Below are 22,490 nucleotides of genomic sequence, written 5' to 3'. Positions count from 1 at the left end.
TGAAAGCAGGCTTGAAGCAAGGCTCTGTGGCAGAGATGCAGAGCAGCCGGCAGACACTCTTGCAGCCCCGACAGTGATCCCATAAGGATGACATGACAATGATCGGCAGGGCTGGAAGGGGGGGGGGGGTGGCGGGCGTTTCGGCGGCGGGCGCCGCTCGCTGTTGCCATCTTGTGTCCAGGTTAGGTACTGCAGCCCTGCCTCCGCGCATGAGCCGTGGTGCTCCCTGTCCCCGGAAGTGGCTGGTGTCACGTGGTGCCCGCCGGTTTCCGGCGGGCTGTAGCAAGCGCGGCTCCATGCGGCCGCAGTCTGGTGGCCGCCCGCCGGCTCCGGTCCCTCCGCGCCGTTTCGGTGTGGCAGGCGCAGCCCCCGGGAGCAGCATGGCGGCGGGCAGGGTCCGGGTCCAGGTCCGGGTCCCGGCAGCAGCAGGTGAGAGCCGAGCCCACCGCGGGGCCGGGCTTACCGGGGAGGGGAGCGGGCCCGGCCGCCCGGCCGTGCCTTGGACGTGCGCAGAGGGGCCTCTCCTGCCTGCTGGCCGCTCGGCACGGGAAGCCTCTCGGTGCTCGGTACTGAGGGGAGTGAAGGCACGGGGGGGGGGGGGGGGTTACCTGGAGGTCCGTAATTCACACTGTACCTGCACTGGGAGGGAAAGGGGCCAGGGTTGAAATAGCTGTTTCTAAAGCAGCCAAGGCGTTCCCTGCTTGTTTTCTCTGATCTAATCTTGTGCTTAGTTGGGAAATTAGACTGTTGACTGTAGCTTTAAGGTGCTGAAGGATCTGGAGACTGGGATTCTCGGAGAAATGAGAAGGGGGAAGGGTGCATTGCCCTCCTTTTGTTCTGCACACAGACCTTGCTGGGCTGAGCCCTGGGGGAGGCCAGCTCATCCCAGCCTTTCTGTTAAGGACTTCAGTTGCTGCTGTTGCTCTCCTGCTTTCGCCCGTCTTTGGACAACTGCTTAGCTCCAGTAAAGCCATCAGGCTTCTTCATAAATGCTTCTTATTCCAGATGCAGAGGCAGCTCAAGCACAGGCCCTCGCTAATGGCTGCAGTGGCTGCGGCTGTTGGGTTTCATAGGTAAGAATTTTTGTAGGGGATTGTCTCTCCTGTGAAATGCTTGCATGGGATTTGTCCATAAAAAAATCCCTCACTGTTCTCTTTTCTCCACTGCTTGGCTGTGAGAGCAGGAAGCAGCAGAATCCGTGGCAGAGATAGATAAAGAAGAGCACGGGGAAGAAGCAAGCCCAGATGGCAGGGAGAAAGAGAACCAGCAGTATCCAGGTCAGGCAGAAACTGCCCCTCCCAGAGCAGAGTCCCAACAGCTGAGAAGCTGGAGCATCATGCCCAGGGAATGGATCTTGCATGTTGGCTGTCTGAGAAGCTGCACAGTGAGAAACGGTCGCTAGGTTCAGGTAAGCCTCAGTAAGACTAATTCTAAACAATTAACAGGCATTTCCATTTTACTTCATCCCATTCCTGACTAGTTCTAAGCTATTTTTGGTTACTTAAGTATTTATGGTCATTTCTGGCCTGTTTTAAGCTGCTCTTGCCTATTTCTAATGTGCTTCAGGCTATTTCTAACCTCTTGATGCCCATTTCTAATTCTTCTGAAGCCATTCTGGCAGTTTCCAAACCATTTTGGTCCATTTCCTACCCATTTCTAGCCTGGTCTTCCTCTTCATAGCTTGGTTTAACTCCTGTATGGTCATTTTTATCTTACTCTTCTGCATTTCTAAACCTTTTTTAGATTCTTTTGGCACATTGTAAACAATGGAGAGGCTTTTCCATCTTATTCTGCCCAGTCCTTACTAGTTTTAAGCTGGTTTTGGCTACTTCTTTAGTATTTGTGGTCATTTCTGGCCTGTTTTAAGCTGCTCTTGCCTATTTCTAATGTGCTTCAGGCTATTTCTAACCTCTTGATGCCCATTTCTAATTCTTCTGAAGCCATTCTGGCAGTTTCCAAACCATTTTGGTCCATTTCCTACCCATTTCTAGCCTGGTTTTGCCGTTTCCTAGCTTGGTTTAACTCCTGTATGGTCATTTTTATCTTACTCTTCTCCGTTTCTAAACCTTTTTTAGATTCTTTTGGCACATTGTAAACAATGGAGAGGCTTTTCCATCTTATTCTGCCCAATCCTTACTAGTTTTAAGCTGGTTTTGGCTCCTTCTTCAATATTTGTGGTCATTTCTGGGCTGTTTTAAGCTGCTCTTGCCTTTTTCTAATGTGCTTCAGGCTATTTCTAACCTCTTGATGCCCATTTCTAATTCTTCTGAAGCCATTCTGGCAGTTTCCAAACCATTTTGGTTCATTTCCTACCCATTTCTAGCCTGGTCTTCCCCTTCCTAGCTTGGTTTAACTCCTGTATGGTCATTTTTATCTTACTGTTCTGCATTTCTAAACCTTTTTTAGATTCTTTTGGCACATTGTAAACAATGGAGAGGCTTTTCCATCTTATTCTGCCCATTCCTTACTAGTTTTAAGCTGGTTTTGGCTACTTCTTTAGTATTTGTGGTCATTTTTGGCCTGTTTTAAGCTGCTCTTGCCTATTTCTAATGTGCTTCAGGCTATTTCTAACCTCTTGATGCCCATTTCTAATTCTTCTGAAGCCATTCTGGCAGTTTCCAAACCATTTTGGTCCATTTCCTACCCATTTCTAGCCTGGTCTTGCCCTTCCTAGCTTGGTTTAACTCCTGTATGGTCATTTTTATCTTACTGTTCTGCATTTCTAAACCTTTTTTAGATTCTTTTGGCACATTGTAAACAATGGAGAGGCTTTTCCATCTTATTCTGCCCATTCCTTACTAGTTTTAAGCTGGTTTTGGCTACTTCTTTAGTATTTGTGGTCATTTTTGGCCTGTTTTAAGCTGCTCTTGCCTATTTCTAATGTGCTTCAGGCTATTTCTAACCTCTTGATGCCCATTTCTAATTCTTCTGAAGCCATTCTGGCAGTTTCCAAACCATTTTGGTCCATTTCCTACCCATTTCTAGCCTGGTTTTGCCGTTTCCTAGCTTGGTTTAACTCCTGTATGGTCATTTTTATTTTACTCTTCTCCGTTTCTAAACCTTTTTTAGATTCTTTTGGCACATTGTAAACAATGGAGAGGCTTTTCCATCTTATTCTGCCCAATCCTTACTAGTTTTAAGCTGGTTTTGGCTCCTTCTTCAATATTTGTGGTCATTTCTGGGCTGTTTTAAGCTGCTCTTGCCTTTTTCTAATGTGCTTCAGGCTATTTCTAACCTCTTGATGCCCATTTCTAATTCTTCTGAAGCCATTCTGGCAGTTTCCAAACCATTTTGGTTCATTTCCTACCCATTTCTAGCCTGGTCTTGCCCTTCCTAGCTTGGTTTAACTCCTGTATGGTCATTTTTATCTTACTGTTCTGCATTTCTAAACCTTTTTTAGATTCTTTTGGCACATTGTAAACAATGGAGAGGCTTTTCCATCTTATTCTGCCCATTCCTTACTAGTTTTAAGCTGGTTTTGGCTCCTTCTTTAGTATTTGTGGTCATTTTTGGCCTGTTTTAAGCTGCTCTTGCCTATTTCTAATGTGCTTCAGGCTATTTCTAACCTCTTGATGCCCATTTCTAATTCTTCTGAAGCCATTCTGGCAGTTTCCAAACCATTTTGGTCCATTTCCTACCCATTTCTAGCCTGGTCTTGCCCTTTCCTAGCTTGGTTTAACTCCTGTATGGTCATTTTTATCTTACTCTTCTCCATTTCTAAACCTTTTTTAGATTCTTTTGTCACATTGTAAACAATGGAGAGGCTTTTCCATCTTATTCTGCCCAATCCTTACTAGATTTAAGCTGGTTTTGGCTCCTTCTTTAGTATTTGTGGTCATTTTTGGCCTGTTTTAAGCTGCTCTTGCCTATTTCTAATGTGCTTCAGGCTATTTCTAACCTCTTGATGCCCATTTCTAATTCTTCTGAAGCCATTCTGGCAGTTTCCAAACCATTTTGGTCCATTTCCTACCCATTTCTAGCCTGGTCTTCCCCTTCATAGCTTGGTTTAACTCCTGTATGGTCATTTTTATCTTACTCTTCTGCATTTCTAAACCTTTTTTAGATTCTTTTGGCACATTGTAAACAATGGAGAGGCTTTTCCATCTTATTCTGCCCATTCCTTACTAGTTTTAAGCTGGTTTTGGCTACTTCTTTAGTATTTGTGGTCATTTTTGGCCTGTTTTAAGCTGCTCTTGCCTATTTCTAATGTGCTTCAGGCTATTTCTAACCTCTTGATGCCCATTTCTAATTCTTCTGAAGCCATTCTGGCAGTTTCCAAACCATTTTGGTCCATTTCCTACCCATTTCTAGCCTGGTCTTCCCCTTCCTAGCTTGGTTTAACTCCTGTATGGTCATTTTTATCTTACTCTTCTGCATTTCTAAACCTTTTTTAGATTCTTTTGGCACATTGTAAACAATGGAGAGGCTTTTCCATCTTATTCTGCCCAGTCCTTACTAGTTTTAAGCTGGTTTTGGCTACTTCTTTAGTATTTGTGGTCATTTCTGGCCTGTTTTAAGCTGCTCTTGCCTATTTCTAATGTGCTTCAGGCTATTTCTAACCTCTTGATGCCCATTTCTAATTCTTCTGAAGCCATTCTGGCAGTTTCCAAACCATTTTGGTCCATTTCCTACCCATTTCTAGCCTGGTTTTGCCGTTTCCTAGCTTGGTTTAACTCCTGTATGGTCATTTTTATCTTACTGTTCTGCATTTCTAAACCTTTTTTAGATTCTTTTGGCACATTGTAAACAATGGAGAGGCTTTTCCATCTTATTCTGCCCAATCCTTACTAGATTTAAGCTGGTTTTGGCTCCTTCTTTAGTATTTGTGGTCATTTTTGGCCTGTTTTAAGCTGCTCTTGCCTATTTCTAATGTGCTTCAGGCTATTTCTAACCTCTTGATGCCCATTTCTAATTCTTCTGAAGCCATTCTGGCAGTTTCCAAACCATTTTGGTCCATTTCCTACCCATTTCTAGCCTGGTTTTGCCGTTTCCTAGCTTGGTTTAACTCCTGTATGGTCATTTTTATCTTACTCTTCTGCATTTCTAAACCTTTTTTAGATTCTTTTGGCACATTGTAAACAATGGAGAGGCTTTTCCATCTTATTCTGCCCAGTCCTTACTAGTTTTAAGCTGGTTTTGGCTACTTCTTTAGTATTTGTGGTCATTTCTGGCCTGTTTTAAGCTGCTCTTGCCTATTTCTAATGTGCTTCAGGCTATTTCTAACCTCTTGATGCCCATTTCTAATTCTTCTGAAGCCATTCTGGCAGTTTCCAAACCATTTTGGTCCATTTCCTACCCATTTCTAGCCTGGTTTTGCCGTTTCCTAGCTTGGTTTAACTCCTGTATGGTCATTTTTATCTTACTCTTCTCCGTTTCTAAACCTTTTTTAGATTCTTTTGGCACATTGTAAACAATGGAGAGGCTTTTCCATCTTATTCTGCCCAATCCTTACTAGATTTAAGCTGGTTTTGGCTACTTCTTTAGTATTTGTGGTCATTTCTGGCCTGTTTTAAGCTGCTCTTGCCTATTTCTAATGTGCTTCAGGCTATTTCTAACCTCTTGATGCCCATTTCTAATTCTTCTGAAGCCATTCTGGCAGTTTCCAAACCATTTTGGTCCATTTCCTACCCATTTCTAGCCTGGTCTTCCCCTTCCTAGCTTGGTTTAACTCCTGTATGGTCATTTTTATCTTACTCTTCTCCGTTTCTAAACCTTTTTTAGATTCTTTTGGCACATTGTAAACAATGGAGAGGCTTTTCCATCTTATTCTGCCCAGTCCTTACTAGTTTTAAGCTGGTTTTGGCTCCTTCTTCAATATTTGTGGTCATTTCTGGGCTGTTTTAAGCTGCTCTTGCCTTTTTCTAATGTGCTTCAGGCTATTTCTAACCTCTTGATGCCCATTTCTAATTCTTCTGAAGCCATTCTGGCAGTTTCCAAACCATTTTGGTCCATTTCCTACCCATTTCTAGCCTGGTTTTGCCGTTTCCTAGCTTGGTTTAACTCCTGTATGGTCATTTTTATCTTACTCTTCTGCATTTCTAAACCTTTTTTAGATTCTTTTGGCACATTGTAAACAATGGAGAGGCTTTTCCATCTTATTCTGCCCATTCCTTACTAGTTTTAAGCTGGTTTTGGCTACTTCTTTAGTATTTGTGGTCATTTTTGGCCTGTTTTAAGCTGCTCTTGCCTATTTCTAATGTGCTTCAGGCTATTTCTAACCTCTTGATGCCCATTTCTAATTCTTCTGAAGCCATTCTGGCAGTTTCCAAACCATTTTGGTCCATTTCCTACCCATTTCTAGCCTGGTCTTCCCCTTCCTAGCTTGGTTTAACTCCTGTATGGTCATTTTTATCTTACTCTTCTCCGTTTCTAAACCTTTTTTAGATTCTTTTGGCACATTGTAAACAATGGAGAGGCTTTTCCATCTTATTCTGCCCAGTCCTTACTAGTTTTAAGCTGGTTTTGGCTCCTTCTTCAATATTTGTGGTCATTTCTGGGCTGTTTTAAGCTGCTCTTGCCTTTTTCTAATGTGCTTCAGGCTATTTCTAACCTCTTGATGCCCATTTCTAATTCTTCTGAAGCCATTCTGGCAGTTTCCAAACCATTTTGGTCCATTTCCTACCCATTTCTAGCCTGGTCTTCCCCTTCATAGCTTGGTTTAACTCCTGTATGGTCATTTTTATCTTACTCTTCTGCATTTCTAAACCTTTTTTAGATTCTTTTGGCACATTGTAAACAATGGAGAGGCTTTTCCATCTTATTCTGCCCATTCCTTACTAGTTTTAAGCTGGTTTTGGCTACTTCTTTAGTATTTGTGGTCATTTTTGGCCTGTTTTAAGCTGCTCTTGCCTATTTCTAATGTGCTTCAGGCTATTTCTAACCTCTTGATGCCCATTTCTAATTCTTCTGAAGCCATTCTGGCAGTTTCCAAACCATTTTGGTCCATTTCCTACCCATTTCTAGCCTGGTCTTGCCTTTCCTAGCTTGGTTTAACTCCTGTATGGTCATTTTTATCTTACTGTTCTGCATTTCTAAACATTTTTTAGATTCTTTTGGCACATTGTAAACAATGGAGAGGCTTTTCCATCTTATTCTGCCCAGTCCTTACTAGTTTTAAGCTGGTTTTGGCTACTTCTTTAGTATTTGTGGTCATTTTTGGCCTGTTTTAAGCTGCTCTTGCCTATTTCTAATGTGCTTCAGGCTATTTCTAACCTCTTGATGCCCATTTCTAATTCTTCTGAAGCCATTCTGGCAGTTTCCAAACCATTTTGGTCCATTTCCTACCCATTTCTAGCCTGGTCTTCCCCTTCATAGCTTGGTTTAACTCCTGTATGGTCATTTTTATCTTACTCTTCTGCATTTCTAAACCTTTTTTAGATTCTTTTGGCACATTGTAAACAATGGAGAGGCTTTTCCATCTTATTCTGCCCAGTCCTTACTAGTTTTAAGCTGGTTTTGGCTACTTCTTTAGTATTTGTGGTCATTTCTGGCCTGTTTTAAGCTGCTCTTGCCTATTTCTAATGTGCTTCAGGCTATTTCTAACCTCTTGATGCCCATTTCTAATTCTTCTGAAGCCATTCTGGCAGTTTCCAAACCATTTTGGTCCATTTCCTACCCATTTCTAGCCTGGTCTTGCCTTTCCTAGCTTGGTTTAACTCCTGTATGGTCATTTTTATCTTACTGTTCTGCATTTCTAAACATTTTTTAGATTCTTTTGGCACATTGTAAACAATGGAGAGGCTTTTCCATCTTATTCTGCCCAGTCCTTACTAGTTTTAAGCTGGTTTTGGCTACTTCTTTAGTATTTGTGGTCATTTTTGGCCTGTTTTAAGCTGCTCTTGCCTATTTCTAATGTGCTTCAGGCTATTTCTAACCTCTTGATGCCCATTTCTAATTCTTCTGAAGCCATTCTGGCAGTTTCCAAACCATTTTGGTCCATTTCCTACCCATTTCTAGCCTGGTCTTCCCCTTCCTAGCTTGGTTTAACTCCTGTATGGTCATTTTTATCTTACTCTTCTGCATTTCTAAACCTTTTTTAGATTCTTTTGGCACATTGTAAACAATGGAGAGGCTTTTCCATCTTATTCTGCCCATTCCTTACTAGTTTTAAGCTGGTTTTGGCTACTTCTTTAGTATTTGTGGTCATTTTTGGCCTGTTTTAAGCTGCTCTTGCCTATTTCTAATGTGCTTCAGGCTATTTCTAACCTCTTGATGCCCATTTCTAATTCTTCTGAAGCCATTCTGGCAGTTTCCAAACCATTTTGGTCCATTTCCTACCCATTTCTAGCCTGGTCTTGCCCTTCCTAGCTTGGTTTAACTCCTGTATGGTCATTTTTATCTTACTGTTCTGCATTTCTAAACCTTTTTTAGATTCTTTTGGCACATTGTAAACAATGGAGAGGCTTTTCCATCTTATTCTGCCCAGTCCTTACTAGTTTTAAGCTGGTTTTGGCTACTTCTTTAGTATTTGTGGTCATTTTTGGCCTGTTTTAAGCTGCTCTTGCCTATTTCTAATGTGCTTCAGGCTATTTCTAACCTCTTGATGCCCATTTCTAATTCTTCTGAAGCCATTCTGGCAGTTTCCAAACCATTTTGGTCCATTTCCTACCCATTTCTAGCCTGGTTTTGCCGTTTCCTAGCTTGGTTTAACTCCTGTATGGTCATTTTTATTTTACTCTTCTCCGTTTCTAAACCTTTTTTAGATTCTTTTGGCACATTGTAAACAATGGAGAGGCTTTTCCATCTTATTCTGCCCAATCCTTACTAGTTTTAAGCTGGTTTTGGCTCCTTCTTCAATATTTGTGGTCATTTCTGGGCTGTTTTAAGCTGCTCTTGCCTTTTTCTAATGTGCTTCAGGCTATTTCTAACCTCTTGATGCCCATTTCTAATTCTTCTGAAGCCATTCTGGCAGTTTCCAAACCATTTTGGTTCATTTCCTACCCATTTCTAGCCTGGTCTTCCCCTTCATAGCTTGGTTTAACTCCTGTATGGTCATTTTTATCTTACTGTTCTGCATTTCTAAACCTTTTTTAGATTCTTTTGGCACATTGTAAACAATGGAGAGGCTTTTCCATCTTATTCTGCCCATTCCTTACTAGTTTTAAGCTGGTTTTGGCTCCTTCTTTAGTATTTGTGGTCATTTTTGGCCTGTTTTAAGCTGCTCTTGCCTATTTCTAATGTGCTTCAGGCTATTTCTAACCTCTTGATGCCCATTTCTAATTCTTCTGAAGCCATTCTGGCAGTTTCCAAACCATTTTGGTCCATTTCCTACCCATTTCTAGCCTGGTCTTGCCTTTCCTAGCTTGGTTTAACTCCTGTATGGTCATTTTTATCTTACTGTTCTGCATTTCTAAACATTTTTTAGATTCTTTTGGCACATTGTAAACAATGGAGAGGCTTTTCCATCTTATTCTGCCCAGTCCTTACTAGTTTTAAGCTGGTTTTGGCTACTTCTTTAGTATTTGTGGTCATTTTTGGCCTGTTTTAAGCTGCTCTTGCCTATTTCTAATGTGCTTCAGGCTATTTCTAACCTCTTGATGCCCATTTCTAATTCTTCTGAAGCCATTCTGGCAGTTTCCAAACCATTTTGGTCCATTTCCTACCCATTTCTAGCCTGGTCTTCCTCTTCATAGCTTGGTTTAACTCCTGTATGGTCATTTTTATCTTACTCTTCTGCATTTCTAAACCTTTTTTAGATTCTTTTGGCACATTGTAAACAATGGAGAGGCTTTTCCATCTTATTCTGCCCAGTCCTTACTAGTTTTAAGCTGGTTTTGGCTACTTCTTTAGTATTTGTGGTCATTTCTGGCCTGTTTTAAGCTGCTCTTGCCTATTTCTAATGTGCTTCAGGCTATTTCTAACCTCTTGATGCCCATTTCTAATTCTTCTGAAGCCATTCTGGCAGTTTCCAAACCATTTTGGTTCATTTCCTACCCATTTCTAGCCTGGTCTTCCCCTTCCTAGCTTGGTTTAACTCCTGTATGGTCATTTTTATCTTACTGTTCTGCATTTCTAAACCTTTTTTAGATTCTTTTGGCACATTGTAAACAATGGAGAGGCTTTTCCATCTTATTCTGCCCAGTCCTTACTAGTTTTAAGCTGGTTTTGGCTACTTCTTTAGTATTTGTGGTCATTTCTGGCCTGTTTTAAGCTGCTCTTGCCTATTTCTAATGTGCTTCAGGCTATTTCTAACCTCTTGATGCCCATTTCTAATTCTTCTGAAGCCATTCTGGCAGTTTCCAAACCATTTTGGTCCATTTCCTACCCATTTCTAGCCTGGTCTTGCCTTTCCTAGCTTGGTTTAACTCCTGTATGGTCATTTTTATCTTACTGTTCTGCATTTCTAAACATTTTTTAGATTCTTTTGGCACATTGTAAACAATGGAGAGGCTTTTCCATCTTATTCTGCCCAGTCCTTACTAGTTTTAAGCTGGTTTTGGCTACTTCTTTAGTATTTGTGGTCATTTTTGGCCTGTTTTAAGCTGCTCTTGCCTATTTCTAATGTGCTTCAGGCTATTTCTAACCTCTTGATGCCCATTTCTAATTCTTCTGAAGCCATTCTGGCAGTTTCCAAACCATTTTGGTCCATTTCCTACCCATTTCTAGCCTGGTCTTCCTCTTCATAGCTTGGTTTAACTCCTGTATGGTCATTTTTATCTTACTCTTCTGCATTTCTAAACCTTTTTTAGATTCTTTTGGCACATTGTAAACAATGGAGAGGCTTTTCCATCTTATTCTGCCCAAGTCCTTACTAGATTTAAGCTGGTTTTGGCTACTTCTTTAGTATTTGTGGTCATTTCTGGCCTGTTTTAAGCTGCTCTTGCCTATTTCTAATGTGCTTCAGGCTATTTCTAACCTCTTGATGCCCATTTCTAATTCTTCTGAAGCCATTCTGGCAGTTTCCAAACCATTTTGGTTCATTTCCTACCCATTTCTAGCCTGGTCTTCCCCTTCCTAGCTTGGTTTAACTCCTGTATGGTCATTTTTATCTTACTGTTCTGCATTTCTAAACCTTTTTTAGATTCTTTTGGCACATTGTAAACAATGGAGAGGCTTTTCCATCTTATTCTGCCCATTCCTTACTAGTTTTAAGCTGGTTTTGGCTACTTCTTTAGTATTTGTGGTCATTTTTGGCCTGTTTTAAGCTGCTCTTGCCTATTTCTAATGTGCTTCAGGCTATTTCTAACCTCTTGATGCCCATTTCTAATTCTTCTGAAGCCATTCTGGCAGTTTCCAAACCATTTTGGTCCATTTCCTACCCATTTCTAGCCTGGTCTTGCCCTTCCTAGCTTGGTTTAACTCCTGTATGGTCATTTTTATCTTACTGTTCTGCATTTCTAAACCTTTTTTAGATTCTTTTGGCACATTGTAAACAATGGAGAGGCTTTTCCATCTTATTCTGCCCAGTCCTTACTAGTTTTAAGCTGGTTTTGGCTACTTCTTTAGTATTTGTGGTCATTTTTGGCCTGTTTTAAGCTGCTCTTGCCTATTTCTAATGTGCTTCAGGCTATTTCTAACCTCTTGATGCCCATTTCTAATTCTTCTGAAGCCATTCTGGCAGTTTCCAAACCATTTTGGTCCATTTCCTACCCATTTCTAGCCTGGTTTTGCCGTTTCCTAGCTTGGTTTAACTCCTGTATGGTCATTTTTATTTTACTCTTCTCCGTTTCTAAACCTTTTTTAGATTCTTTTGGCACATTGTAAACAATGGAGAGGCTTTTCCATCTTATTCTGCCCAATCCTTACTAGTTTTAAGCTGGTTTTGGCTCCTTCTTCAATATTTGTGGTCATTTCTGGGCTGTTTTAAGCTGCTCTTGCCTTTTTCTAATGTGCTTCAGGCTATTTCTAACCTCTTGATGCCCATTTCTAATTCTTCTGAAGCCATTCTGGCAGTTTCCAAACCATTTTGGTTCATTTCCTACCCATTTCTAGCCTGGTCTTCCCCTTCATAGCTTGGTTTAACTCCTGTATGGTCATTTTTATCTTACTGTTCTGCATTTCTAAACCTTTTTTAGATTCTTTTGGCACATTGTAAACAATGGAGAGGCTTTTCCATCTTATTCTGCCCATTCCTTACTAGTTTTAAGCTGGTTTTGGCTCCTTCTTTAGTATTTGTGGTCATTTTTGGCCTGTTTTAAGCTGCTCTTGCCTATTTCTAATGTGCTTCAGGCTATTTCTAACCTCTTGATGCCCATTTCTAATTCTTCTGAAGCCATTCTGGCAGTTTCCAAACCATTTTGGTCCATTTCCTACCCATTTCTAGCCTGGTCTTGCCCTTTCCTAGCTTGGTTTAACTCCTGTATGGTCATTTTTATCTTACTCTTCTCCATTTCTAAACCTTTTTTAGATTCTTTTGTCACATTGTAAACAATGGAGAGGCTTTTCCATCTTGTTCTGCCCATTCCTTACTAGTTTTAAACTGTTTCTTTGTTACTTCTATTTGTGGTAATTTCTGTCCTGTTTTAAGCTGCTCTTGGTTATTTGTAATCTTCTTTAGGCTATTTCTAACCTATTGATGCCCACTTGTTTCTCTTTTGAAGCCATTCTGGCTGTTTCCAAGCCCTTTTGGTCCATTTCTTGTCATGTGTTGTCCCCCCCAATACGGCATCTGCTTTTCCCCACCACGCCAATTTGTCTTCCCCCCCGCCACTCCCCCCTGTTCTTCTATCCCGTATCCCACTCTTCACCCCTTTCTCATCATCTATCCCTTTTAACCGCCATTATTCCCACACCCCCACCCCCCTTCTCTACCATCTGTCCCCCCTAACAGCCATTCTCCCCCCCTTCCCCACTATCTCTCCCATTTAAACCCCTTTCCTCCGTCATCACAACAGTCTTCCCGCCCACCAAAGCCCGAACTAACCTTCGTCCAGCAAGTCTCGATCTTTACCGTGCCGAGCTAAACCCTGCTGAGCTCCGTAACCGTGCACGTACAGAAAACAAAGCTGCGTTCCAGCCCTCACCGCTGTCTGCTCCTTCCCGGGCACTGCCATCGCTCCCTCACACAAAAGGACACCGCTGATTGGCCACCGGTCTCTAGGCGGGAAAACGGTCCCTCAGCCGTGCGGCCCGGGATTGGACGGCGCTGACCCTCCGCCCCGCCCCCCCGGGTGGCTTCAGCTCTGCTTGGCTCACTTCGGGTTAGCATAGCCTGCGTTAGTTTACCACGGCTGTGTGGTTTGGCCTAGCCTGGGGAAGCATAGCATAGCCTCCATCCAGCGTGAGATTAAGATGAGTGAGATTAGACCTGGGTGAGATTGACTGGGGGGAGACTGACCCTAGTCAGATTTGTCCTGGGTCAGATTTGTCCCTGGTCAGATTACCCCAGGGGTCAGATTAGCTCGAGTCAGGTTAGTCCGGGTCAGATTAGCCCGGTCAGATTAGCCCAGGTCGGATTATCCCGGGTCAGATTAGCTTGGGTGACCCGGTTTGGATCATCCCGGGTCATTTAGCTCAGATAAGAGACAGGTTAGATTAGACGGGTGAGATTATCCTAGCCTCCTTAACTTAGTTTAGTCTGAGTTACCTTGAGTTAGTCTTGGTTAACCTGGATTAGCCTATCCTCAGTTAGCCTGGGTTAGATGAGCCTGGATTAGATGGGGTTAGCCTACCCTATCATAGGGCGGGGTATATGGGAGGACAATACTGGGGTTTTGGGGATATGGAGTCCCTACATGGGGGTCTGTGGGGGGATTTGGGGGTCTGGAGTCCCTGCATGGGGGTCTATGGGTGTATTTGGGGGTCTGGAGTCCCTACATGGGGGTCTGGGGGGATTTGGGGGTCTGAAGTCCCAGTATGGGGGTCTGTGGGGGGATTTGGAGTCCCTGTATGGGGGTCTATGGAGGGATTTGGGGGTCTGGAGTCTCTCCGTGGTGTTCTGTAGGGGTGTGGAGACCCCTTATGGGGTGTATGGGGGAATACGGGGGGATATGGGGTTCTGGAGTCCCTAGATGACGTGTGGGGCAATAGGGGGGGGATACGGGGTTCTGTGGGGCTTTATGAGGGGTATCTGGAGTTCTGCATTCCCATTATGGGGTTCTGTGGGGGCCCTGCGAGCCCCGAGAGGAGGGAACGGGACGGGAACGGAGCTTCCGGCCGCGCTCGTCAGGGCCATCTTGGAACAAAAAATGGCGGCAGCGCAGGCGCGGTGCGGCCGTTACCACGGCAACGCGGACGCCATGAGGGGTGAGGTGCCGTACTCAGGCTAGCACCTCACCAAGATGGCCGCCCCGTAGTGCCGTACGTCAAAATGGCGTCTCACTAATTTGGCCTGTCCCGGCGCCCGTACTCAAGATGGCGCCTATCAAGTGGCATCAGTGCACCCCCCCCCCGTGCCCGCCCCTGTCTCCCCTCTCCCCATGGCGGCGCAGAGCCGCGCTCCCCCCCAGCCGCCTCCCTCCCCTCTCCTCACGGCTCCTGCTCCCGCACCTCTCTCTGCACCTCCTCCATGGCCGCCCTATGGCGGCGGGCGGGGCGGGGAGGGGCGGGAGGGGGCAGGAGGAGGAAGGGAACCGAGTGGTTCCGGGAGGAGCCGACACCTCCCATTGCCCCCCCCGCCGGGCACGGCTCAGCCCGGATCGGCACGGCACGGCTCGGCTCGGCCCAGGGTAGAACCGGGGCACCGAGGGGGTCTGGGGCAGGCCGGCAGCCGGAGGGGAGCAGTCGCGGGGGGGCGGCGCTGCTGTCCCGGCCTGCAGCGGGGACCGTGTCCCCCTTCCCATCCCTCCTGCCGGAGGCACTCGTGTTCCCCGCGGCCGCTCCGGGTCACGGTCTCCACGGCAACAGCTGCTGCCGCTGCTCCGGGTCACGGTCTCCACGGCAACAGCTGCTGCCGCCGCTCCGGGTCACGGTCTCCACGGCAACAGCTGCTGCCGCCGCTGCTGCACGGACTCGGCATCCACCTCCTGCACGGCGCCACCACCGTGGTCTTTGGGGTACGGACAAACGGGGGGGGGGGAGAGACACTGGGGGTGCTGCGACCCATGGAGAGCCGCAGAAACAGTTTGCCAGGGCTTCCCCAAGGTGCTCGATTGTTTTGTTCTGTGTGCAGGATGTTTCTCATCACACCCCAAAGCTTTTCCAGGAGTCAAACGCATCGGTTTCCCTCTCTTCCCCCAAGAAAGGGGAAGTTTGTGGCCGGTTGCAATGATAGCACCTGGAGTGGTGCTGCCCTGAAACAGGATGAAATGGCTGCATCCTTCCGGGAGGCTGCCTCCGAAAGCAGAATTGCCCTGTGAGCTGGAGAGGTGCCCCTGCAGTGAGGGCCCGTGCCCAGGGAGGCATGGGGAGCTGGGGACTTGGCACTTTCCTGCCTATCATAGAGGACTGTGATGTACGATGGTAATGAATGCATCTTTATTTATAGATATGATACTATGAAATAGCTTTATTATCCCTTGCTAAAAATGCTTCCTTTTTTGCTTTCTTAGCAGTCAGTGCAAAAATTCAAGTTAATATCATAATATCATGGTAAAAGCTGCAAGCTCTGAAGTGGTACAGGCTGGCAGGAAGCTCCCAGTGTATGGTTTGGTGTGAGCAGCACCGATGTATTAGGTTTGGCATAGTAGTACATGGGTTTTTTTTCTTGTTTTTAGTGGCCATCTATGCCATCTATGCATCTATGCTTAACTTGTTAACAATTTATGTTCATATGTACGAGGAGGAGGAACATAAAGATGATGTAAGGATAGACAGGTTTGTAAAACCAGCCATTTCTTCAAGGGACGGCTGCTGCAGCAATACCCTGCTTGCACGATGCCCTATATGAGTGTCTGTTTTGAGCGAGTTTTACACGTGACCTGCACCCTGATCATGCGTTCTTTTTAGGCTGCACACCCGCCTATCAGCCTCATCAGCGTTGATGCTGTGGACCCACATCAGTGGTTTCTTGAGCTTTGAGAAAAACCCAGTTCTTGTTCTTAGATAAATACAAGAACCCTTCTGTTTCAGAGCAGCGTGCAGCCATGTGCACACTGTGTGTGCCAGAACAGACCCTTTCAAGAGCTCCAGAAGACTTTTTTAGCCTCTTTCTTTCATCTGCAAGACCAAAAAGGAAAGAGAGGTTTCTGCAACTGGGAAGCAGGAGAAGAGAGCGGAGGTATGTCTGGTAATCGTAGCACATGCTTCTCTGACCTTGCCGAGAGAGGAAATCCATTTACTCTCTGCTTTCATCGATTGGTCTGTAATTTGCCTGTAGTTATCCTCCCCATTTCTACATTTTACAGAATCATGGAATGGTTCATGTTGGAAGGGACCTTAAAGCTCATCCAGCTCCAACCCCTGCCACAGGCAGGCAGGGACACCTCACACTAGAGCAGGTTGCTCCAAGCCCCTGTGTCCAACCTGGACTTGAACACTGCCAGGGATGGGGCAGCCACAGCTTCTCTGTGCACCCTGTGCCAGCGCCTCAGCACCCTCACGGGGAACAGCTTCTGCCTAAGAGCTCAGCTCAGTTTCCCCTCGGGCAGGTTCAAGCCATTCCCCTTGGCCTGTCCCTACAGGCCCTTGTCCCAAGCCCCTCTCCAGGTTTCCTGCAGCCCCTTTAGGCACTGGAGCTGCTCTCAGGTCTCCCCTTCAGGAGCCTTCTCTTGTCCAGGCTGCCCCAGCCCAGCTCTCTCAGCCTGGCTCCAGAGCATAGCTGCTCCAGCCCTCGCAGCAGCTCCATGGTTTCCTCTGGCTCGCTTGAGCAGCTCCACGTCCCTCTTGAGCTGGGGCTGAAGATGTGGATGCAGGACTTTGTTTCCTCTTACATTGGCATAATGCAGAGTGACACTTTAACAGCTGGACAGATGTAGATTCTCCTACCTGGGGCCAGTAAATGAGAGCAAAACCACATCCTCTGCTTGAACAAGGAAGAAATTATTTTGTTCACCTTGTTTACGTGCTTAATTCAAGAAGTTTTTTCCCTTCCAGTCAATTACATTCACGTAATTGAAAACATTGTCCCAGGAAATCTCAGCTTGGTTTGCTTTCCTGCTCGGAGACCATTGCGCTGCTTTTTGCTTAAACAGCAATTGCTTTGCTTGCAGGCTGTTTTGCAGCAGCTCTATGGCTATGGGGAATTACCAGTGTTTTTCTAATCATCCTGTTGGATGTTGTGACAATGCAGGTCCCCGGTTTCCTCTTGACATTTGGGTACTGCCAGCAGAGTTTGCAGCCCTTGGTGTTGTCTTTGTTGAATTAGGACCTGCACTGCTGAGGAGAAGGCAAGGCCTGGAGGGAGAACCAGGAACAGGTCAGCCCCAGTATTTTTCTGTAATGAGGGTGGTAAAGCACTGGCAGAGGTTGGCCAGAGAGGTGGTGGATGCCCCATCCCTGGGGACATTCAAGGCCAGGCTGGATGTGGTTCTGAGCACCCTGATGGAGTTGAAGATGTCCCTGCTCATGGCAGGGGAGGTTAGACCAGATGACCTTTAAAGGTTCCTTCCAACCAAAACCATCCTGTGCTCATATGATTAGAACCCCAGGGAATGCAGGCATTTCCCTACAGCTGCTGAGGGTCTCTTTAGAAGCCCAAGGCCACAGTTACCCTTCTTTCTTAGGGAAGGGCTTCCCGTCCTCACGCTCTTTGGTGTGTCTGGTGGCATTGTGCCCATGCCGAAGCTTGTCTTTGGCACCTTGAGCTAAAGTGCTTCACTGACATGAGGTTAAATTCATCTGGAGGAGCCTGTTTTAATGCAGCCAGGGAGGGGAAACTGGCTTATTATTTGCAGTACTGAGCTCTGTTCAGCAGGTGGGTCACGGTAAATGTTTGCTGCCACAAGTACCAGTACCAGTGCGAGTAACACCCAGCTCTGGGCAAATGCACCTTGATTTCAACCTATTTGAACTGGTCACTTACCAGCATAGCAAGTATCACATCCTGCAGGCAAAGCTGCTCAGGTGCAGCTGATGGATCCCTGAGCCCAGCAGGAGGCCTGAGGCTGCTTTTCCATTTACCTCTAAGAGCAATGACATTGGAACCACGGCAGGACGTAGAGCTTTCGTGTGCATAACCCCAAATGTATCTGCCTTTCCTAGCCTGCCAGGCAGGCAGCGTTAGTGCCGCTTTCTAGCTCACTAAAGGGTATTATCTGCTCAACATTTTCCAGTGACAAGACTTCACCTGTACCGTAGCTGATGGTGGGCTCACAGACCAGAACACACACAGCCTATTGCACAGATCGGCTTTCCTGGCAGCCCCGGGCAGCACTTGCAGGGACAGAGGTGTGTACTTAGCCCCTGATTCCAAGAAGATGCCGTAACATGGCTGTTTCTAACTCATTTATGCCCACTTCTAAACTGTTTTATTTGCTATTTCTAAATTCTTTCTGCCATTTCTAACCCGTGTTTGGTCACTTCTAACCCTTTTAAAGCCATTTCTTAAAATTTCCCTCTTTTTTTGGCCCTTTTCTCACTCTGTTTAAGCCACTTTTTTATTTCTCTAACCCATTTTTTCCCATTTGTCAGCAGCTTTAAGCCTTTTTTGACGATTTCTAACACAATTGTGGCCACTTCTAACTAGATTTAAACCCATTTTTAGCCATTTGCAACCCTTATATGTCCAATTCTAACCTGGTTTAAGCCATTTTGTCCATTTCTAAACTATTTTTTCTTCTAACCATTTTTTTTTGCCACTTCAAACACATTTTTGCCCATTTCTGAGCCTGGTTTAAGCCATTTTTCCCCATTTCTACCCTATTTTAAGCCATTTTAGTCTATTTCAAAACAATTCATGGCCATTTCTATCCCAGTTTTGCCCATTTCTTACCAGTTTTAAGCCGTTTTTGGCAATTTCTAACCCATCTTTCCCATTTCTAACCCCTTTAAAGCTTTTTTGGGGGCTATTTCTGACCTGTCTGTGGCTGTTTCTGTCCCATATTTATCCACATCTTCCGCATTGTAGGCCATTTTTGCCCACTTCTAACCCATTTTTACCCATTTCTTGATTGTTTTAATCCATTTTGGGCCACTTGTGTTCCACTTTGGACCATTTGTAAGGTGTTTTGAACCATTTTTTTCATTTTCTAACCCATGTTTGCCCATTTCTTATCTCATTTTAGGTATGGGACGCCTAAAAATAGTTACTGAAAGAGACTAAAAGACAAGGACAGCTGGAAAAAACATGAATGAAAAAGGAAATAAATAAAATGTGTAAAGAAAATAAAAAGCAAAAGAGAAGAATGTGATTATAAATCCCCACAAAGCAAACACAAAGCAATAAAAGTCTGAAAGAATCTCGAATAGAAGTTCCCTGAGCAACTTTGCCCCAGCCCCAATATTGCAAACTGTCCCCACTCAGCAGCTGGGGTCCCCGGAGGCTGTCAACGGGGAGGGGAGCCGCCGTTGCTCTCAGGCCGTTGCTTCTGCAGCGTGTGCTGCCACCTCGTGTCCAAGCGTCGGTACTGCAGGTGCTGGAGGTGGGGGGGGCACGGAGTAGCTCGGGGCACTGCTCGCTGCTGCCATCCTGTGTCCAAAGCTCGGTACTGCAGGTGCCAGAGATGCGGGAGGGGAAGCAAAGGGGTGGCTCAGAGCAAAGGGAGGTGCTGCCCTCCTGTGGCCAAAACTACGAACTGCACGCCAAGAGGCCGGAGCCGCCCGAAGGGAACCGAGCGCAGCCGAAGCCGCCTGAGGGGGACGGAGCCGCCCGGAGGGACCGGAGTAGCTTCCATGGGGTCCCAGGGGAGCCGACAGCTGCCATTGCCCCCCCCGTTTGCCTCCGCCGAGTCCCGTTACCCCCATGATTCGCCTCGGCTCGGTACGGTACGGTCCGGACCCGGTTCGGCGGCACAACCCGCACCCCGACTGGCTGAGACGCCTGTCAGTCACTCTTACTCCCGCCCCGCTTCCGTTCGGCTTCTACACTGGCCCCCCCACTCCTCTGATTGGCTGCGGCGCTTGTCAGTCAAGCCTAGTCCCGCCCGGCTCCGGCGGCGCCGGATCACTGCTCCGATTGGCTGCGGCGGTTGTCAATCACGCTTAGTCCCGCCCGTCGCCGACGGCGCCCCCCCACTCCTCTGATTGGCTGCGGCGCTTGTCAGTCACGCCTAGTCCCGCCCGGCTCCGGCGGCGCCGGATCACTGCTCTGATTGGCTGCGGCGGTTGTCAATCACGCTTAGTCCCGCCCGTCGCCGACGGCGCCCCCCCACTCCTCTGATTGGCTGCGGCAGTTGTCAATCACGCTTAGTCCCGCCCGGCGCCGACGGCGCCCCCCCACGCCTCTGATTGGCTGCAGCGGTTGTCAATCACGCTTAGTCCCGCCCGGCGCCGACGGCGCGCCCCCACGCCTCTGATTGGCTGCGGCAGTTGTCAATCACGCTTAGTCCCGCCCGGCGCCCACGGCGCCCCCCCACGCCTCTGATTGGCTGCGGTGGTTGTCAATCACGCTTAGTCCCGCCCGGCGCCCACGGCGCCCCCCCACGCCTCTGATTGGCTGCGGCGGTTGTCAATCACGCTTAGCCCCCCCCCCTCTCCGGCTCCGCCCCCCACTCCTCTGATTGGCTGAGGCGCACGTGACCCGCTCCTAGCCACGCCCCTCGCCGGCTCCGCCCCCCCTCCTCTGATTGGCTGATGAGTACGTCACCCGCTCGTAGCCACGCCCCTCGCCGGCTCCGGCCCCCCACTCTTCTGATTGGCTGATGAGCACGTCACCCGCTCCTAGCCACGCCCCTCTCCGACACCGCCCCCCCACTCCTCTGATTGGCTGACGCGAAGCCGAACCCTCCCGAAGCGGCGGAACCGGCCGAAGAGAACCGAGCGGAGCCGAAGCCGCCTGAGGGGGACGGAGCCGCCCGAAGGGAACCGAGCGGAGCCGAAGCCGCCTGAGGGGGACGGAGCCGCCCGGAGGGACCGGAGTGGCTTCCATGGGGTACCAGGGGAGCCGACAGCTGCCATTGCCCCCCGCGTTTGCCTCCGCCGAGTCCCGTTACCCCCATGATTCGCCTCGGCTCGGTACGGTACGGTCCGGGCCCGGTTCGGCGGCACAAGCCGCACCCCGACTGGCTGAGACGCCTGTCAGTCATTCTTACTCCCGCCCCGCTTCCGTTCGGCTTCTACACTGGCCCCCCCACTCCTCTGATTGGCTGCGGCGCTTGTCAGTCACGCCTAGTCCCGCCCGGCTCCGGCGGCGCCGGATCACTGCTCTGATTGGCTGCGGCGGTTGTCAATCACGCTTAGTCCCGCCCGGCGCCGACGGCGCCCCCCCACGCCTCTGATTGGCTGCAGCGGTTGTCAATCTCGCTTAGTCCCGCCCGGCGCCGACGGCGCCCCCCCTCTCTTCTGATTGGTTGCTGTGCACGTGACAAGCGGCTAGCCACGCCCCTCTCCGACGTCGCCCCCCCCCTCCTCTGATTGGCTGCGGCGCACGTCACCCGCTCGTAGCCACGCCCCTTTCGCGCGGCGCCCCCCCACTCTTCTGATTGGCTGCTGTGCGCGTGACAAGAGGCTAGCCACGCCCCTCTCCGACGTCGCCCCCCCACTCCTCTGATTGGCTGCGGCGCACGTCTCCCGCTCGTAGCCACGCCCCTTTCGCCCCCCCCTCCTCTCATTGGCTGCGGCGCTTGTCAATCACGCTTAGTCCCGCCCGCCTCCGGCGGCACCCCCCCACTCCTCTGATTGGCTGAGGCGCCACCCGCGCAGCCGCCTTTCTTCACCGTGTGCAGTACCGAACATTGTCCACATGACGGCAGCACCAGTCGTCTCTCGGCGCCGCACCTCCGCTTTCCCGACCCGGTTTGCCGCGGATTGCCGCCCGAAGGACACACGGTAGTACCGGACAGTGGACCCCAGGCGCTTTCTCCCCCGTCGCCCCCCATTTCAATGCTGAATTTTCGACAGAGCTGCCCCCCCCTCCCTTCAGCAGCGACACATGACGGCAGCAGCGAGTGGCATCGACTCCCATCCATCCTGTGCAGTTACAGACCCTTCCCCATCAAAACGACGGCACCGACTCCCCCCGGGCTTAGGCAATTACAGACCTTTCCCCACCAACAGAGCAGCATCGACTCCCATGAGTCCTGAGGCAGTTATAAACCCTTCCCCACCAAAACGACGGCACCGAGCACCCCGAGCCTAAGGCAATTCCAGACCCTTACCCACCAAAACGACGGCACCTGCTCCCATCCATCCTGAGGCAATTCCAGCCCCTTCCCACAAGACAACAGCACAGATTCCCTCCCTTTCCCCTCGGCCCCGGCTCCCGCCCCGTCCCCCGGCGGGTCCCGCTCCCGTCTGCCTCAGTCGCCCCACTCACACTCCTGAGGTAACCCCTCCTGGGCACAGCTTCATCCAACACCAACAGCTCTCGGCCGTGCTTTAACTGGAGTCCTACAGGGGAACCACAGTCTGCTTGGTACTGCTCTGTCCTAATGAACCAAATGCTTCCATGGACTTGTGATCAGGCAATTGCTGCCACACACACAACTACACTGATGAAACCCAGACGTGTGAAAACGCTGAACCAGGGAAGTTCTCCGAGTGCTTAGACCAGCCCATGCCATTATACAGTAATTCAC

General features: G+C 48.0%; 1 protein-coding gene across 8 annotated transcripts; it reads left to right on the top strand.

Annotated features, from left to right (window-relative positions):
- The first annotated feature begins 1,343 nt into the window (after positions 1-1,343).
- Positions 1,344-19,104, top strand: LOC117436311 (translation initiation factor IF-2-like). Of its 8 annotated transcripts, XM_034064284.1 has the most exons (6): positions 13,972-14,762; positions 14,803-14,933; positions 15,949-16,096; positions 17,108-17,233; positions 18,090-18,204; positions 19,041-19,104. In XM_034064284.1, exons 1-5 carry the CDS (start codon positions 14,447-14,449, stop codon positions 18,116-18,118), a joined length of 750 nt encoding a protein of 249 aa, XP_033920175.1. In that variant the 5' UTR covers positions 13,972-14,446; the 3' UTR covers positions 18,119-18,204; positions 19,041-19,104. The 8 variants fall into 8 exon arrangements, 2 of the variants coding, with proteins under 2 accessions (XP_033920175.1, XP_033920174.1); XM_034064283.1 differs by having other exon boundaries at positions 13,972-14,933; XR_004549739.1 differs by lacking the exons at positions 13,972-14,762; positions 14,803-14,933; positions 17,108-17,233 and adding an exon at positions 1,344-1,408.
- Positions 19,105-22,490: the final 3,386 nt, after the last annotated feature.

Source organism: Melopsittacus undulatus, chromosome 1, assembly GCF_012275295.1.
Source record: "Melopsittacus undulatus isolate bMelUnd1 chromosome 1, bMelUnd1.mat.Z, whole genome shotgun sequence".
NCBI lineage: Eukaryota > Metazoa > Chordata > Aves > Psittaciformes > Psittaculidae > Melopsittacus > Melopsittacus undulatus.
This window is presented reverse-complemented; position numbering and strand designations above follow the sequence as displayed.

Excerpts from the sequence above, each read along its gene's own strand:
- LOC117436311 (XM_034064283.1), top strand. The coding sequence starts at position 14,358 with ATGGCGGCGCAGAGCCGCGCTCCCCCCCAGCCGCCTCCCTCCCCTCTC. Across the intron at positions 14,934-15,948 it reads CCACCACCGTGGTCTTTGGG|AGCAGCGTGCAGCCATGTGC; the intron begins GTACGGACAAAC and ends CTTCTGTTTCAG. Across the intron at positions 17,234-18,089 it reads GGAGGGAGAACCAGGAACAG|TGACAAGACTTCACCTGTAC; the intron begins GTCAGCCCCAGT and ends AACATTTTCCAG.